The sequence below is a fragment of the Chrysoperla carnea genome, chromosome 2 (genome assembly GCF_905475395.1).
Source record: "Chrysoperla carnea chromosome 2, inChrCarn1.1, whole genome shotgun sequence".
Taxonomy (NCBI): domain Eukaryota; kingdom Metazoa; phylum Arthropoda; class Insecta; order Neuroptera; family Chrysopidae; genus Chrysoperla; species Chrysoperla carnea.
This window is the reverse complement of record NC_058338.1, coordinates 55,327,414-55,340,203: the sequence shown is the minus strand read 5'-3', so window position 1 is coordinate 55,340,203 and position 12,790 is coordinate 55,327,414. Positions and strand designations below refer to the sequence as shown.

The window sequence follows — 12,790 nt, the reverse complement described above, 5'->3', positions numbered from 1 at the left end:
AGTGGCTTTTTGATGAATGCATCCATTTACGTTTCATTTAACAAGGATAACTCGAGTCGGATCACTTTCCTGAAAAACCAACGCGATTTTACAGGTTCTAAGAAATAAAGAATTTGAAACTAAAGAACTAAACGATTGTCTTTATTGATAGATTTAGATAGATGTCTTTATTGTTAAAAAATGGGGTTGTTATGAGTTATATTAATCTTCTAAGATTTCTTAAGACTTCCTAAGGATTTCTTAAAAAAGACTTGTATTTTTCATATGCTGCCTGGGTTAAACTATGTCAATGTAGTTATTGAGATAAATACTACGATACTCGTGATATTTATTTAGACATAAAAGTGTATATTACAAAAAATTCTATTTAAAAAATTTAATCAAAAAACATAAACAGACTTACATTTTACTAAATATCGATATTTCGATTTCAACGCAACCATCATTAGTAGCTAAATTTATTCATATAACACTTAAAAACATTCTTTACAAAGTTAAAACTAAATTTAACTTTAATAATTTAGCTACTGGTGATGGTTGCGTTGCAATCGAAATATCGATATTTAGTGAAATGTAAGACTGTTGTTCTACTCTTTAAATAGAATTTCTTAATGTACATTAATTTTCGAGTACTTATTTTATTTCGAGTACCGTGGTATTTATTTCAATAACTATATCTCAACACGAAGTCAACAAAAATTCATTCTTATATGTAAATGTCATTTTACAGTCTGTATTAAATTGACACTCAATATATTTTAATTGTTTGACAGATAGGTATATTATTCAGCAAATAAGTAAATTGATTATAACATTTATAACCTGTACATATATTTATTTGACAAATTATTATATAATTACGTATTATAAAAGTATTTATTAAGTTAATCAAACAAAAATGAGTAAACACTTTTTAATAAATCATGTTTAAAAATAAATCAAACATTTCTTAACATTTTTTTAAAATGGCAATAATATTTATTTCTATAGTAAATGTAAGAGGCATTTTTTAAAATCATGTGATATATATTATACTTTTTTTTGAAATATACAATGCGTTTAAAATATAAATATTTATTAATTATTTACATATCTTAAAAAATATATACACATTTATATTATATATTATTAGTATAAAATTGTGTTTAAAAAACATAATGTCCGAATCATTAACGAAATGTAAAATAAAATCACAAAAAAATACACTTTTAAAAGTTGTTATACTCGGCGATGGTGGTGTTGGTAAAAGTTGTTTAATGAATCGTTTTGTTTCGAATCAGTTTGATGAACATTCATTTCATACAATCGGTGTTGAATTTTTGAATAAGGATATTGAAATTGATGGGGAAATTTATACATTACAGGTAATATTCAATTGTTTTTAGAAAAGTTTTTAGTTCGAAAAAGACAACAATTAGATTCAGTATTTTGGGAATAATTAAACTATTCTAATCTTAGTATTTGTCATAAAGATAATAATTATTGAATTTTTTTATTGGGATCAATCTTCAATTGTAATAAAATAATTTTTTTATTTACCTATTACCTATATATCTATAATTATTGTTATTAAGTGCTCCTATACATACAAAAGAAATACGTATACAATAATGAAGCCACTAATTGGCTTAATTATCAATAGTTACCACAGATAAAAAACAGAATATATAATAAGAGCCTGAATGTTTATCAAGCCGCATGTGTGAAGGTTTATAAAAAAAAGGTTTGAGAATTCGATCATGATTTAATATAATGTGCGTCATTGCGTGTTCAGAACAACAAAGTGCTGAGTAATATAACTTAGAAAGTCCGAATAACTAACGAAAGTTTCTGGCCAGAACAAAAAAGTAATTTAATTACGATTTAGCTAGATATTCTGCCGAGAGTATAGCCTAGATTACTAAGCAATTAAAATTTGAAAACATATATAATAATTTGGTTGTGGCTAGATAATACAAAAGACGATTTAAGTGTTTTTTTTCCTGAATGAGCCCTTAATTTGAAGCTTTATGAAGTTATGACAAACTTTAAGATAATTTGATTTAGCCCTTGAAATAAAAGGTATAGATAAGTAATTAATTTATAAATAACTACAATTTCATTCGTTGCCAATCCAGAATTGGAAGTTTTATGAGACATCAATTATTTTCCTACCTTGTAATTCATGTAAAAAATGAAATTAATAAAATAAAGAAAACAATAACTTGTCTTCGACATTTCACTTCTCTCAAAATATGGTATAAAAATTTAGATTTGCACTCTACAGGGAGGTTAAAAAGAAGAAGGGCGAGTCGAGGGTTTGTTATTACACCTTTAAAGATATACAGCGTGATTTTATCTACCGATGTATTAAGGATCTTTAGCCTTTGATCTTCAACCTGACTTCAGCCTCGATGTGTCCTCAAACTCTTCCCTCGCTTCGCTTGAAACTGGTAGCGGTGGTCTACGCGAGAAGGGTTTTATAGCAAAAACTATCGTCTCGACAAAACAAATATATTTTGAGAATTTTACGTTAATAGGTCAAGTTGTTCAAAATTTACACGACTCCAAACAGACGTACCGACAATTAATACATAAATAAAGATTGTCCTTGAAAACTAGATAATTTTAATTAAATAGAAAATATTTTTTTTCTAGATTTGGGATACAGCGGGACAAGAACGTTTCAAAACACTTCGAACACCTTTTTATCGTGGGACGGATATTTGCCTATTGACGTATGCTGTAAATGATAAAACTAGTTTTAGAAATGTTGCGTTATGGAGGAATGAATTTATTTATTATGCAGATGTAAAAGAAGATGAAAGTTTTCCCTTTATAGTTGTTGGAAATAAGGTAAATATTTTAACTATGCGATAAATGCGAGCAAGAATAAAAGGTTTCATGGAATTGAACTATCAAAATATCTTTGAAACTATGGATTGAACTTATGGTTTTTTTTTAGTTATCAAATGTAACCTTAGAAAAAAGAAAAAAAATTATTTGTGATTTTTTCGATTTTTTTAAAGGGAATAGGAAAATTGCAAATAATAAAGAATTATTTTGGTCTTCAATTTAGATAAAGTTCTCTACATAATTGTGATCCAAAAAATACAAAAAATCGGGTTAAATTTATGATTAAATGCGTACCTAGTTTCTGAGATTTTATGATTAAGTGAGATTTTTCGAATTGTTTTAAGGACGTTCCCAAAAAAAAAAAAAATATATTAAAATATTTGAGACTTACGTTTATATTGATGTCTAAAGATTTACAGAAAATCATTTATAGAAGAAATAACACACAAATGCCATTCATTTCAGCACTGTAAATGAGTTTTATGGAAAAACGTGTGCCGCTTGTTATAATTTTCTTTATAGGAAAATGTTTGTCCTGCTTTTAACTAATTAATATTAGTTTTCCAAATAAATCTTAAGAAAATTAGCTTTATGCATAATAAAGTATACCTTTAAAAACATTTCAATATAGAATTTACATGTACCACCATATAAAAAAAGGACTGTATAAATAATTAATTTATGGTAAACTGTACAAAGAATCGACTTGAAATTTATACAGAAGGCGTGTTAAATACGTATTAATTGACGCACAAAATTTAAGTTTTTTTGTAACTCTTTCGTTTTGGTATCAAAACATCTTAAATAAGAAAGTGGCATTCATTTTTTTTATAAATTTTATTTAAACCCAAACAATTACATTCTTAAATTTTTTTAGTGTGATGTACCATTACATCAGAAAGAAGTTACGTTGAATGAGCTAGAATCATGGTGTAATGAAAATGGAATCTCATGTAATATAGAAACATCAGCTAGAACCGCTATCAATGTACAAGAAGCATTTCAATTAGCTGTACGTCAATGGATTAAAACAGAATCTCGAATCGAACCAGATACACGTTCATTTGGTGATACCGTTGAGCTGACACGAATAGGCAATGAACAGGCATCTGATTATCGCAGTTCATGTTGTGTTTCCTCGTTTGACAACGACCAAAGTATTTAATAATAAGTAATGCAATATTTATATTTTAATCAATGGTTTTCAAATAACACAGGAGTGGAGGAATGTGTGATTGACGACGATCGCTCACGCTTTTGTATTTAAATATTTTTTTTAAGCGTTGTTTAAGAAATGAGATTCCAACATCAAAAATATTTGAATATCATTTTATTAACCTCACGAATTTTTAAGTTATACATTAAATGATGCATTTGACGAATATTAAGTCGCCGTGAAACTTTGGGATAATTATTGGCAATATTGCTGATATTCTAGCAATTATAGATATGCTAAATATTACTTTGAATTTCTTCCATCTTCGTATATTTTAGATAGAATAAATAATGCGATAAAGCAGATATTGCCAACGTGGTGGCAATATTGGGGGCTACCCGAAATGTATCCGGGTCAGTGGTAACTGTAATAAAACATTATTGCGAAACTATGCTTGTGCTATTGACGATGCGTATCAACCGAGAAAACAATACGCTCAAAGATGTATTGTAAAATTCGCTTGGACAATGTCGGAATGCTTTATTTCATCTAATCGTCATTTCAACTTTAAAATTAAACCGTTTTCGTTTTTGCTATTAATTATTTTCGGTTTAATTTTTTATATATTTTCAGAACTTCGGTAGGACTCTTCAAATTATCAAAGGGGGTAGATAAATCTGTGTTCGTGGCCAGCGAAAAAATCACAATTATCGAAATTAGGCTGACATTTTTGAGACGAATTAGTCACTTAATCTTCATTTATAAGAAATTTTCAGTTTCTTTCTAAACTGTGAAAATTACGGACCATTGTCAGAATAGTTGTTTAGAAGAAGTCCAAATAATTTGCTTTGTGCAAAAATCCTTAAATGATCCTTGTTTTGGTCTGTTTATCGGTCTAATTAGAACATCTTAATTCACTTTTGCAGTAAGTCTACGTGGAATAAAAGGATTGACAAGCGCTTTTTTTCTCTATAAAGTCGAAATATTGTTACAAAAGGAAATATAATTTTCAGATAATCTTTTGCTTATAAGTTGACGATTAAAAGATGATGGCAAAATGTTGTTTCAAAAAATTATCTCAAATTCAGAGAATTAATGAAATGATTTCAATTCTGTTACAATTAAAACCATGATGAGAAGACAGTGCAAAATAATTTTTTTTCATCAATTGGGGAAAATGTGTTTTATATTACAGAATGATATTGAATTGTAGCTTTTATAAAATGAAAAAACGCTTAACATACCAAATTTTGTCTGCAATCAGACGTATAACAGATTATGGAATCTGAGAGTTGATGTACATAAACCTTCTGACTCTTCTTCTAATATAATTTGCAGTTTTTCGTTTTATTTGTATATATTGATGTAAAGAACATGTTTTAGATTATGTGATGAATTGAACTTTAATTATTAATTCACTGCAATATATTATATACCCTTGTAACCTACGATATGACCGTTTCTTAATTTTGCCAATTAAAATCCTCATATAGAATTAATTCAAATAATCTCAAAATTAGTAATATATAACTAATATAATTAGTAAAACTGGATTTTTCACTTGCTTCTAAATCAAGTGCACATGCTTCTATGCAAGCGTTGAGTTCACGATAGATAATTCCATTAACTCAGTTCGTTTCATAAAAAAATGTGCAAAAAACGATTTTCATGTAATAATAGTACAATTAATCTTTAATAAATACGCATTAAGGTCTATTAAAATCCAAATCCAAAATTGATACAGGATTCACCGGGTTACACAAATAATATGCTGATAAATTTATTAACATATGTTAGTTCATACTAAACTGTCATATATTTATTTATTTATATTCAATTATACGAACTCTACAATTTTCAAGATACTTATTTCAAACTCTTCTCAATAGAGAATATGCATGATTTTTTTTTTTTTTTTTGCTTTAATAAAAGCTCTTCTATGCAAAAAACAGCAAAGAAAAATTATTTTTCGAATAAATATAAAAACAACCAAGATAAATGCCATCAAAGATTTGTTTGTATGTCTTTCTAGCAAAACAGAATTTAGCATGGCCGTAGTAGCCTCTGGCGTCACTGTTTCTCTCAGATCTATCTCTCTAATTAATACTTTAAAATATTTATATCACGGTATTTTCATATTTTGTTGAGGAATGCGAAAAAAAATTTCATGCATATTCTCTATTTTACGATTAACGTTTTTGATGTTATATAAACATGTAAATATTGACGTCATAGTAAATAATGTAAATTTGACATTATAGTAAATCAAGTTACAAGATGTGAACGCATGTAATTTTGACATAAAATTGACATTAATATGATATAAAATGTGATTCTTCGATTTGTAACGACATCGTATTTAAAGCGGACCACCGAGAATTTTATTCTTGCAAAACAACTTTTGATATGTAATCTTTATGGCAATTGCAGTTTATGACGTCACCAAGTGTTATTTTCTTTTCTTTCTATTTGTATATTTAAATCCTTCATATTTTCGTAGTTATTGATGTTATCAAAAAATTGATTTCACACGAAGATTTGGCTCGGAAACGAACGTCTTTTGAAGCCTTATTAAATTTTAGGACAAAGGCCCATTATACCTTGTAAGAGTTAGTATTGTCATGGCTATTGAATTCTACTTTATCAAACACTACAAGTACATAAAACTTTATTTCCTAGCATAGTAAATAATAATAGTTTTTAAAAAATATCTCGAAAAAATTTTAGTCTTTAATATAATTTTAATTTGGTATGGTTTTATATTCAAATGCCTGCCTTTTGTTTTACGAACTAAAATCATATTAAATTTCATTACAAATTGCTCAATATTAATTTCAAAACCTTTATTTTAATTTTATTTATTTAAAAAAAAATTATATTTCTGAATATTTCAATTAAATAGGCTAGCATAAGCCTATTATAACTGACTAGGTAGGAACAAACGCTGTCAAAATAAAATCTTATTTGTTGTAATTTATTGATAGTATTTGTTATACTGTTATAATTTTTATCATTGGTTATATTTGTTATACTTTTGGGCAGCATTTGTTCCTACGAAATATTGTGCAAGCGGATTTTATTCTTAGTGCGACTGTGTTAAAGGATAAGATTGTTTACTTTTACAACCAAAGTGTCATTAAAAATTATTAATACTATTCTGATTAATAACAACGAAATTAAATTATTAACAAATATTAAGGCATCTATTTTGCCATATTTATTGATTAGGCCAGACTCATTAATTCAATGAAGCTAGCCATTTATTTTATATATAGGTATAATTTGAGAGATCAGATACCAATATTATTTATTGATATTAATAATTTATATTTAATATAACGGTGTATATAATATAATTCGATGGTAGCAGCTGTTAACATGTTTCAAAAGTTTTTCGAAACTAAATACATTTCAAAGAAAAAAGAATTTATTAATATGTATATAAATTTGTATAATTTACGTGTTATTTTTCGATCCTGCCATCGAATTATTATAATAAATAAGTACTTGATAATCCTCAACTAAGTTCAAAGATATTTTGATCGAGAAATAGTCAAAACATTGAAAAAAATAGATTCATCTTGAATTATTTGTATCATAAATATTTTACTACTTTAAAGATATACCAAGAAATATTCCATTTATAAAAAGTTTTAAACTTATCATATACAAATTATTACGTGTCCACAATTCGAGATTTATATTCAATTTCTTGAAACTATCATCGAAATCGTATATATTAGAAATTTTAATATAAAAAATGAATGACATATTTGAAACGAAATAAAGAGCGTATTGGAAAATCAGGTTCTAATTAGATTCAATGTTTAAAAAAAATATTTTCAACCGAAGTTTTCCGTTATTTTATAAGGAATAACTTTCTATCTTAAAACGTTTTGATGTTTCTTTTCAGTTAAATTGAAGCTTATTTATAAATAACCCTGAGAGTTTCAACGTCAAATTTAAGTATCACCATTAATAGCAATCCTTTTCTTTAAACTTAACAAACAATTATTGTTTGAAACATTTTTGTCAATAAAGCTTATTTTTCGAATAATTTGCATTTTTTAGGTAAAAAATGCCCTGTATAGCCCATGAATAATAATTTACCTCCTGTTAATTTAAATGATAAAGCTTATTTCTCAATTACACTGCCATTTACCTGCCGTTTAATTAATTTGGCAAAATAAATATGTTGCATTCGAAATTTCGTATTTTGGACACAGGTATTATTATAAACAATTCACACTTTAGTGTCGTTTTCGAAACATTATTATTTTATCCGCGTCGATTGATTAAAAAAAAAAAAACAAACATTATTCAGTATTATATTCAGAACCATTGAATCGAAATGTAAATGGAAGTAATAGTATAAATTTTTCATTTGTAAAAATATTTAAATGAATCGAAATCAAATCGATATCGTTACTACAGCGTGAATTGAATTGAGCCCTAATCGTGTCATTTTGAATACGAAAAAGGATTACATTTTGTTTGTTTCAAATGACTGTTTACATTATTTATTATAATTTTAATTATAAAGCAATATGATCCTCTTTTGAAGTCTTATTATATAAATATTTAAAATTACTAACACATAAAGTCTCGAATATAAAATACCAAAGAAAATGTTTGAAAGCCATTGTTTTTATACCAATATTTAATTAAATGCTTGTGATTATCATTAAATATAAATAATTAATAAATTTATTCATTATAAAAGTCAAATTAATTTTACAAGTCAATACAGGAGGTGGTTTTTTATAGTTAAATATTGAATTTTAATTAAATGTTTTATACAAGGTGTCCCAAAAGTCAGGAAGCTATTTTAAACCAGAAAAACTTTCCAGAATAAAATATTTTAAAGAATACCACATAGGTACATAAATATAAGAAATACAAAACTCTGTGTTAGTGTTCAGTTGAAAAAAATTTAAACTAATGCAGGTATCAACTAATTAATTAAACACCCTGTATTTTTCCAATTTAATTATATATTTTCAGAAAAGATACATTCAATTATTATAAAAAGGGCAGGGTAAAAAATCCCATAAATATTTTAAAATTTATTGGTAGTTGTATTCAGTTGCTCATTTCCTTGTATAATTATTAAAATTGTGTTATAAATTGCTTGTGAGCAAGCGCATTCCATAGATTACACAAATTGTTGATTATCAAAAATGGGAAATACTTTAAAAATGATCGATTTTATTAAAAAAATATGTAGCTAAAAATTATTCCCCTTAGCCTCTAAGTTAAATGATTGTTTTATCAAAATTTCTGCGAGCTAAAAAACAGATATGGAAAAAACTCATTTTCAAACAAGAGATTTCGATAGTGTGTGAAGGAATTTTAATGCAGTTACTTAATAATAAATTATTTTTATATTCATACTTGATAATAGTTTAAAATTATGATAAAAAATTGAAAATATATAGAAAAATGATTTATTTTCTCAAAAAATAGTTTGTTTTTCTGCTCTATCATTATCATACCATGGAATACATTAAGAATGACGGGACCTAAACAATCTTTTAGTTTTCTATTTTTAAGCCTTCACTTAAGAGATAAATATCACAAAGCCAGTTAACATATAATAAAAACATTACTTAATTACTATTCTATAATAATTCACTTTTTGCTCACGCTCGAATTTTTTACTGTTATATAAAAAGTTTTTGATTTTTACGAAATTACTGATTAAAAAAACTTTTTTTATTATGCATTTAATTAAAATTCAATACTGCTGGAACACCTTATCATACTGCGGTATTATTTGATAATATTTTTATAATAATTGTCAATGTAATTATAATTTTTAAAGTATATTTCAAAAATATTAGTCAAATTTGTGTATAAAATATAAACAAACATCAATATTTTATAGCATATTCATCAAAATGTCTTGTAATAAATGAACATATTATGCTTTATTTAATAAATTTTACAAAAAATTGATTTATTTTGTCAATTCTTTAAGGATTCCTTATATCGGCCATAATAAAAGTACGGAACTATCCAGAGAAGCAGTTTTTCGAAAAAAATTTTATGCATCATGAAAATCTATTTAGTCAGCATATAACAAAAGTTACCTCAATTAAATATCCATCTGATACTTTTTAGGTAAAATATCGCATTCGACATCATTCAACTAAAATATTTTTTTTACGTGTAGTTTTATACGAATTGGCAACAAAATATGTTAATTTTTATGTTATGGGGATAGTACGACAAGTTTCTGAAACAGCACAAGAAATTTCTCTGGGATATCACCCCTTGTTGATGATTTTAATCTACATAACATAAACTACTTAACCAATCGTCAGAAGGACTCAATTTTTATAACTTTTTAAAAATTTTAAAAACCCCCGACAGTTTTTTCTGGTACGGAACTCTAATCTCGCACTTGAAACATATCTGAGAACGCTTTTCATTAAATTACTTTTTTCCTTAGAGCCTTCTCCAAACTGAACGGATTTTGGAGATCATCGACTATTTTTTAATTCTTCCGGGTACGGAACCCTAAGCTCGTACTTGAAACATAGCTAAGAACACTCCTCATTAAATTACTTTTCAAACAAAACAAAAAAAATAAAAATCGGTTCACCCGTTTAGATGCTACGATGCGACAGACAGACACACACACATAGGGATCAAACTTATATCGCTCCTTTTTTTGATACGAGAGTTAATAATTTTAATTCAAATCGGAGAAAATATTTCCTCAATTTTCGATATTTTTAAGGGAACCCTCTTCAAGGAGAAAAAATAAAGAAAACCTAAAATTTTTTGATATTCATTCTATAGGCTATCCAATTGTGTTATGCATTATGGCTTAGAGCTACAATAATTGTTAATTATTTAATTAATATAGTAGACTTCCATTCTTTTTGGAGGGGGCAATTGTCCCAAATCTCCGTTTCTGGTTGCGCCAAATCTGTATTTTCTCGTGCCTAAGCCCCTTATTTACTAAAGAAATGTTGCAGCGAAAGTCTTCATTTAACAACAACGGGGAAAATAATAAACAAGGGTACAATAGTTAGAGGGTCTTAAGGAAAAAGGATGATCAATAAAATGGACCACAAATCTCGGAATTACGAAATTAGTTTGGTTGTGATACTTTTTGAGTTTAATATAATAAAAAAGTTTGGTAAAGAATATTGATATATTTTGTCAATTAATTAAAAAAATGCAATATAATTTATTTATATTATAACATAATACATTCAGTCATGAAACACATCAAATACAAATTTTAAATACAATTTTAAGAATAACGAAAGCTACAATTAGGGGTAGATAATTGTTTGTAAATGTATCCTAGTTCTTTCTTTTGTCTATTCGTAATAATAATCAAAACTAAGCATGAAAAAATTCTTTCTTTCAATTGGCTGTTATTTTACAATACATGTAATTAAAAATTATTTGTTTTTTAATAATCACAGCCTATTATTATTATTTTAATTATACACATCCTCATTAAGACAAATTCTTGAATTATTAATGTTCAGTTATATTTTATCTGTGAATATAAATATCTTATCTTTTTAAGTAAAAATCTAAAACTAATTTCTTGTAAAGATGCGCAAATTTAATCTGATGGTTTCTACATTTTAATATTAGGTAAAACGCGAGTATATAGCCATGCAGGGTAGGGCTATTTTAATCACACGACGATAATTATTCTTAAGGAAATCATTAATAACAGCTATCTTCAAAAGTTGCATGGTCTGCTAAAAAAAATTAACAACTTTTGTTTGAAATACTCTTTCAATAAATTTTATAGAAAATGAATTTAGTTTTTAAATTTCAAATCTATCTAAATTTTAGCACCGTGTGGTAACATATGGATCATTTGATAACAATCAAGGCATTTTTAAATGACAGCTTCGATAAACCATGGTACAATAGAATAGTTGGCACAGTTTAAATTGAGAAATTAACGATTACATTATTATTTTTTAATAAATTTACAAGTTAGTTTTATTTAAGTGCCAAAACTGTCTACTAAATTCTTAAGTATTGTATCCATATATTTAAAATTTTAATATTCAATAAAGGGGCGTTATACGAGAATATTAATGATTTAGTACTTTGGGTATTAATTAAATTTACATATTAAGGTGTTTAAAAAATGGGCGAAATTTAATCAAATTTAATATGAATTAAAATCGAAATATATTACATTCATCATAGCCTTTATTATCTTATATATTATTTCTCTAGCCTGTTTTTCCTGTCCACTCGAGATCTTCCTTATTCCTTTATCAAATTCCATGCTTTACCCCTTGTTTTAAAGCTTATCGTGCTGGCTAATGACGAAAAATCGCGATCTAGAAATGTCTTGCTTAGGAAATAACAGGCTAAAAAAATAATATTAAGATTTATTCATTATTTCATATTTCCTCAACTGAGAAAATATTTTAATTTGACTAATGTATCTAACTTACTGTAACAGACACTTTGTTATTCTGAATACGCTGATTTTTTTTCGAAAGTAAAGCTACTTTTAGAAGCAGTAGAGAGAAAATAAAAATTTATTGTTATACTAAGCTTCTATTTCATTTCATTGGATAATGTGGAGATAAAGTTATGGAATTCTAAATGAAATTACCTAACAATAACTTTTAGAAAGAAGCATCTACAAAAACTTAATAAAAACAAAAGATAAATAGATTTTGAAAACTAAACGCTTAAAATATTAATAATAAGAAATAATTTGTATATATTAATTTATATAAAATAAGTAAAAATGGAATGATTTGCATTTTTTAAAACAATTATTGGCAAGCAAATAAA

The 12,790-nt window shown here is 26.2% G+C and overlaps 1 protein-coding gene across 1 annotated transcript; it reads left to right on the top strand.

Moving 5' to 3' along the window:
* Positions 1 to 1,157: 1,157 nt before the first annotated feature.
* LOC123292787 (ras-related protein Rab-9A) lies at positions 1,158 to 5,886 on the top strand. The gene is made up of 3 exons (XM_044873502.1): positions 1,158 to 1,364; positions 2,638 to 2,835; positions 3,713 to 5,886. Exons 1-3 carry the CDS (start codon positions 1,158 to 1,160, stop codon positions 3,998 to 4,000), a joined length of 693 nt encoding a protein of 230 aa, XP_044729437.1. The 3' UTR covers positions 4,001 to 5,886.
* The last annotated feature ends 6,904 nt before the right edge of the window (positions 5,887 to 12,790 follow it).

Coding starts and splice junctions, on each gene's coding strand:
- LOC123292787 (XM_044873502.1), top strand. CDS start 1,158: ATGTCCGAATCATTAACGAAATGTAAAATAAAATCACAAAAAAATACA. Junction 1,365..2,637: donor GGGAAATTTATACATTACAG/GTAATATTCAAT, acceptor TTTTTTTTCTAG/ATTTGGGATACAGCGGGACA. Junction 2,836..3,712: donor TTATAGTTGTTGGAAATAAG/GTAAATATTTTA, acceptor AAATTTTTTTAG/TGTGATGTACCATTACATCA.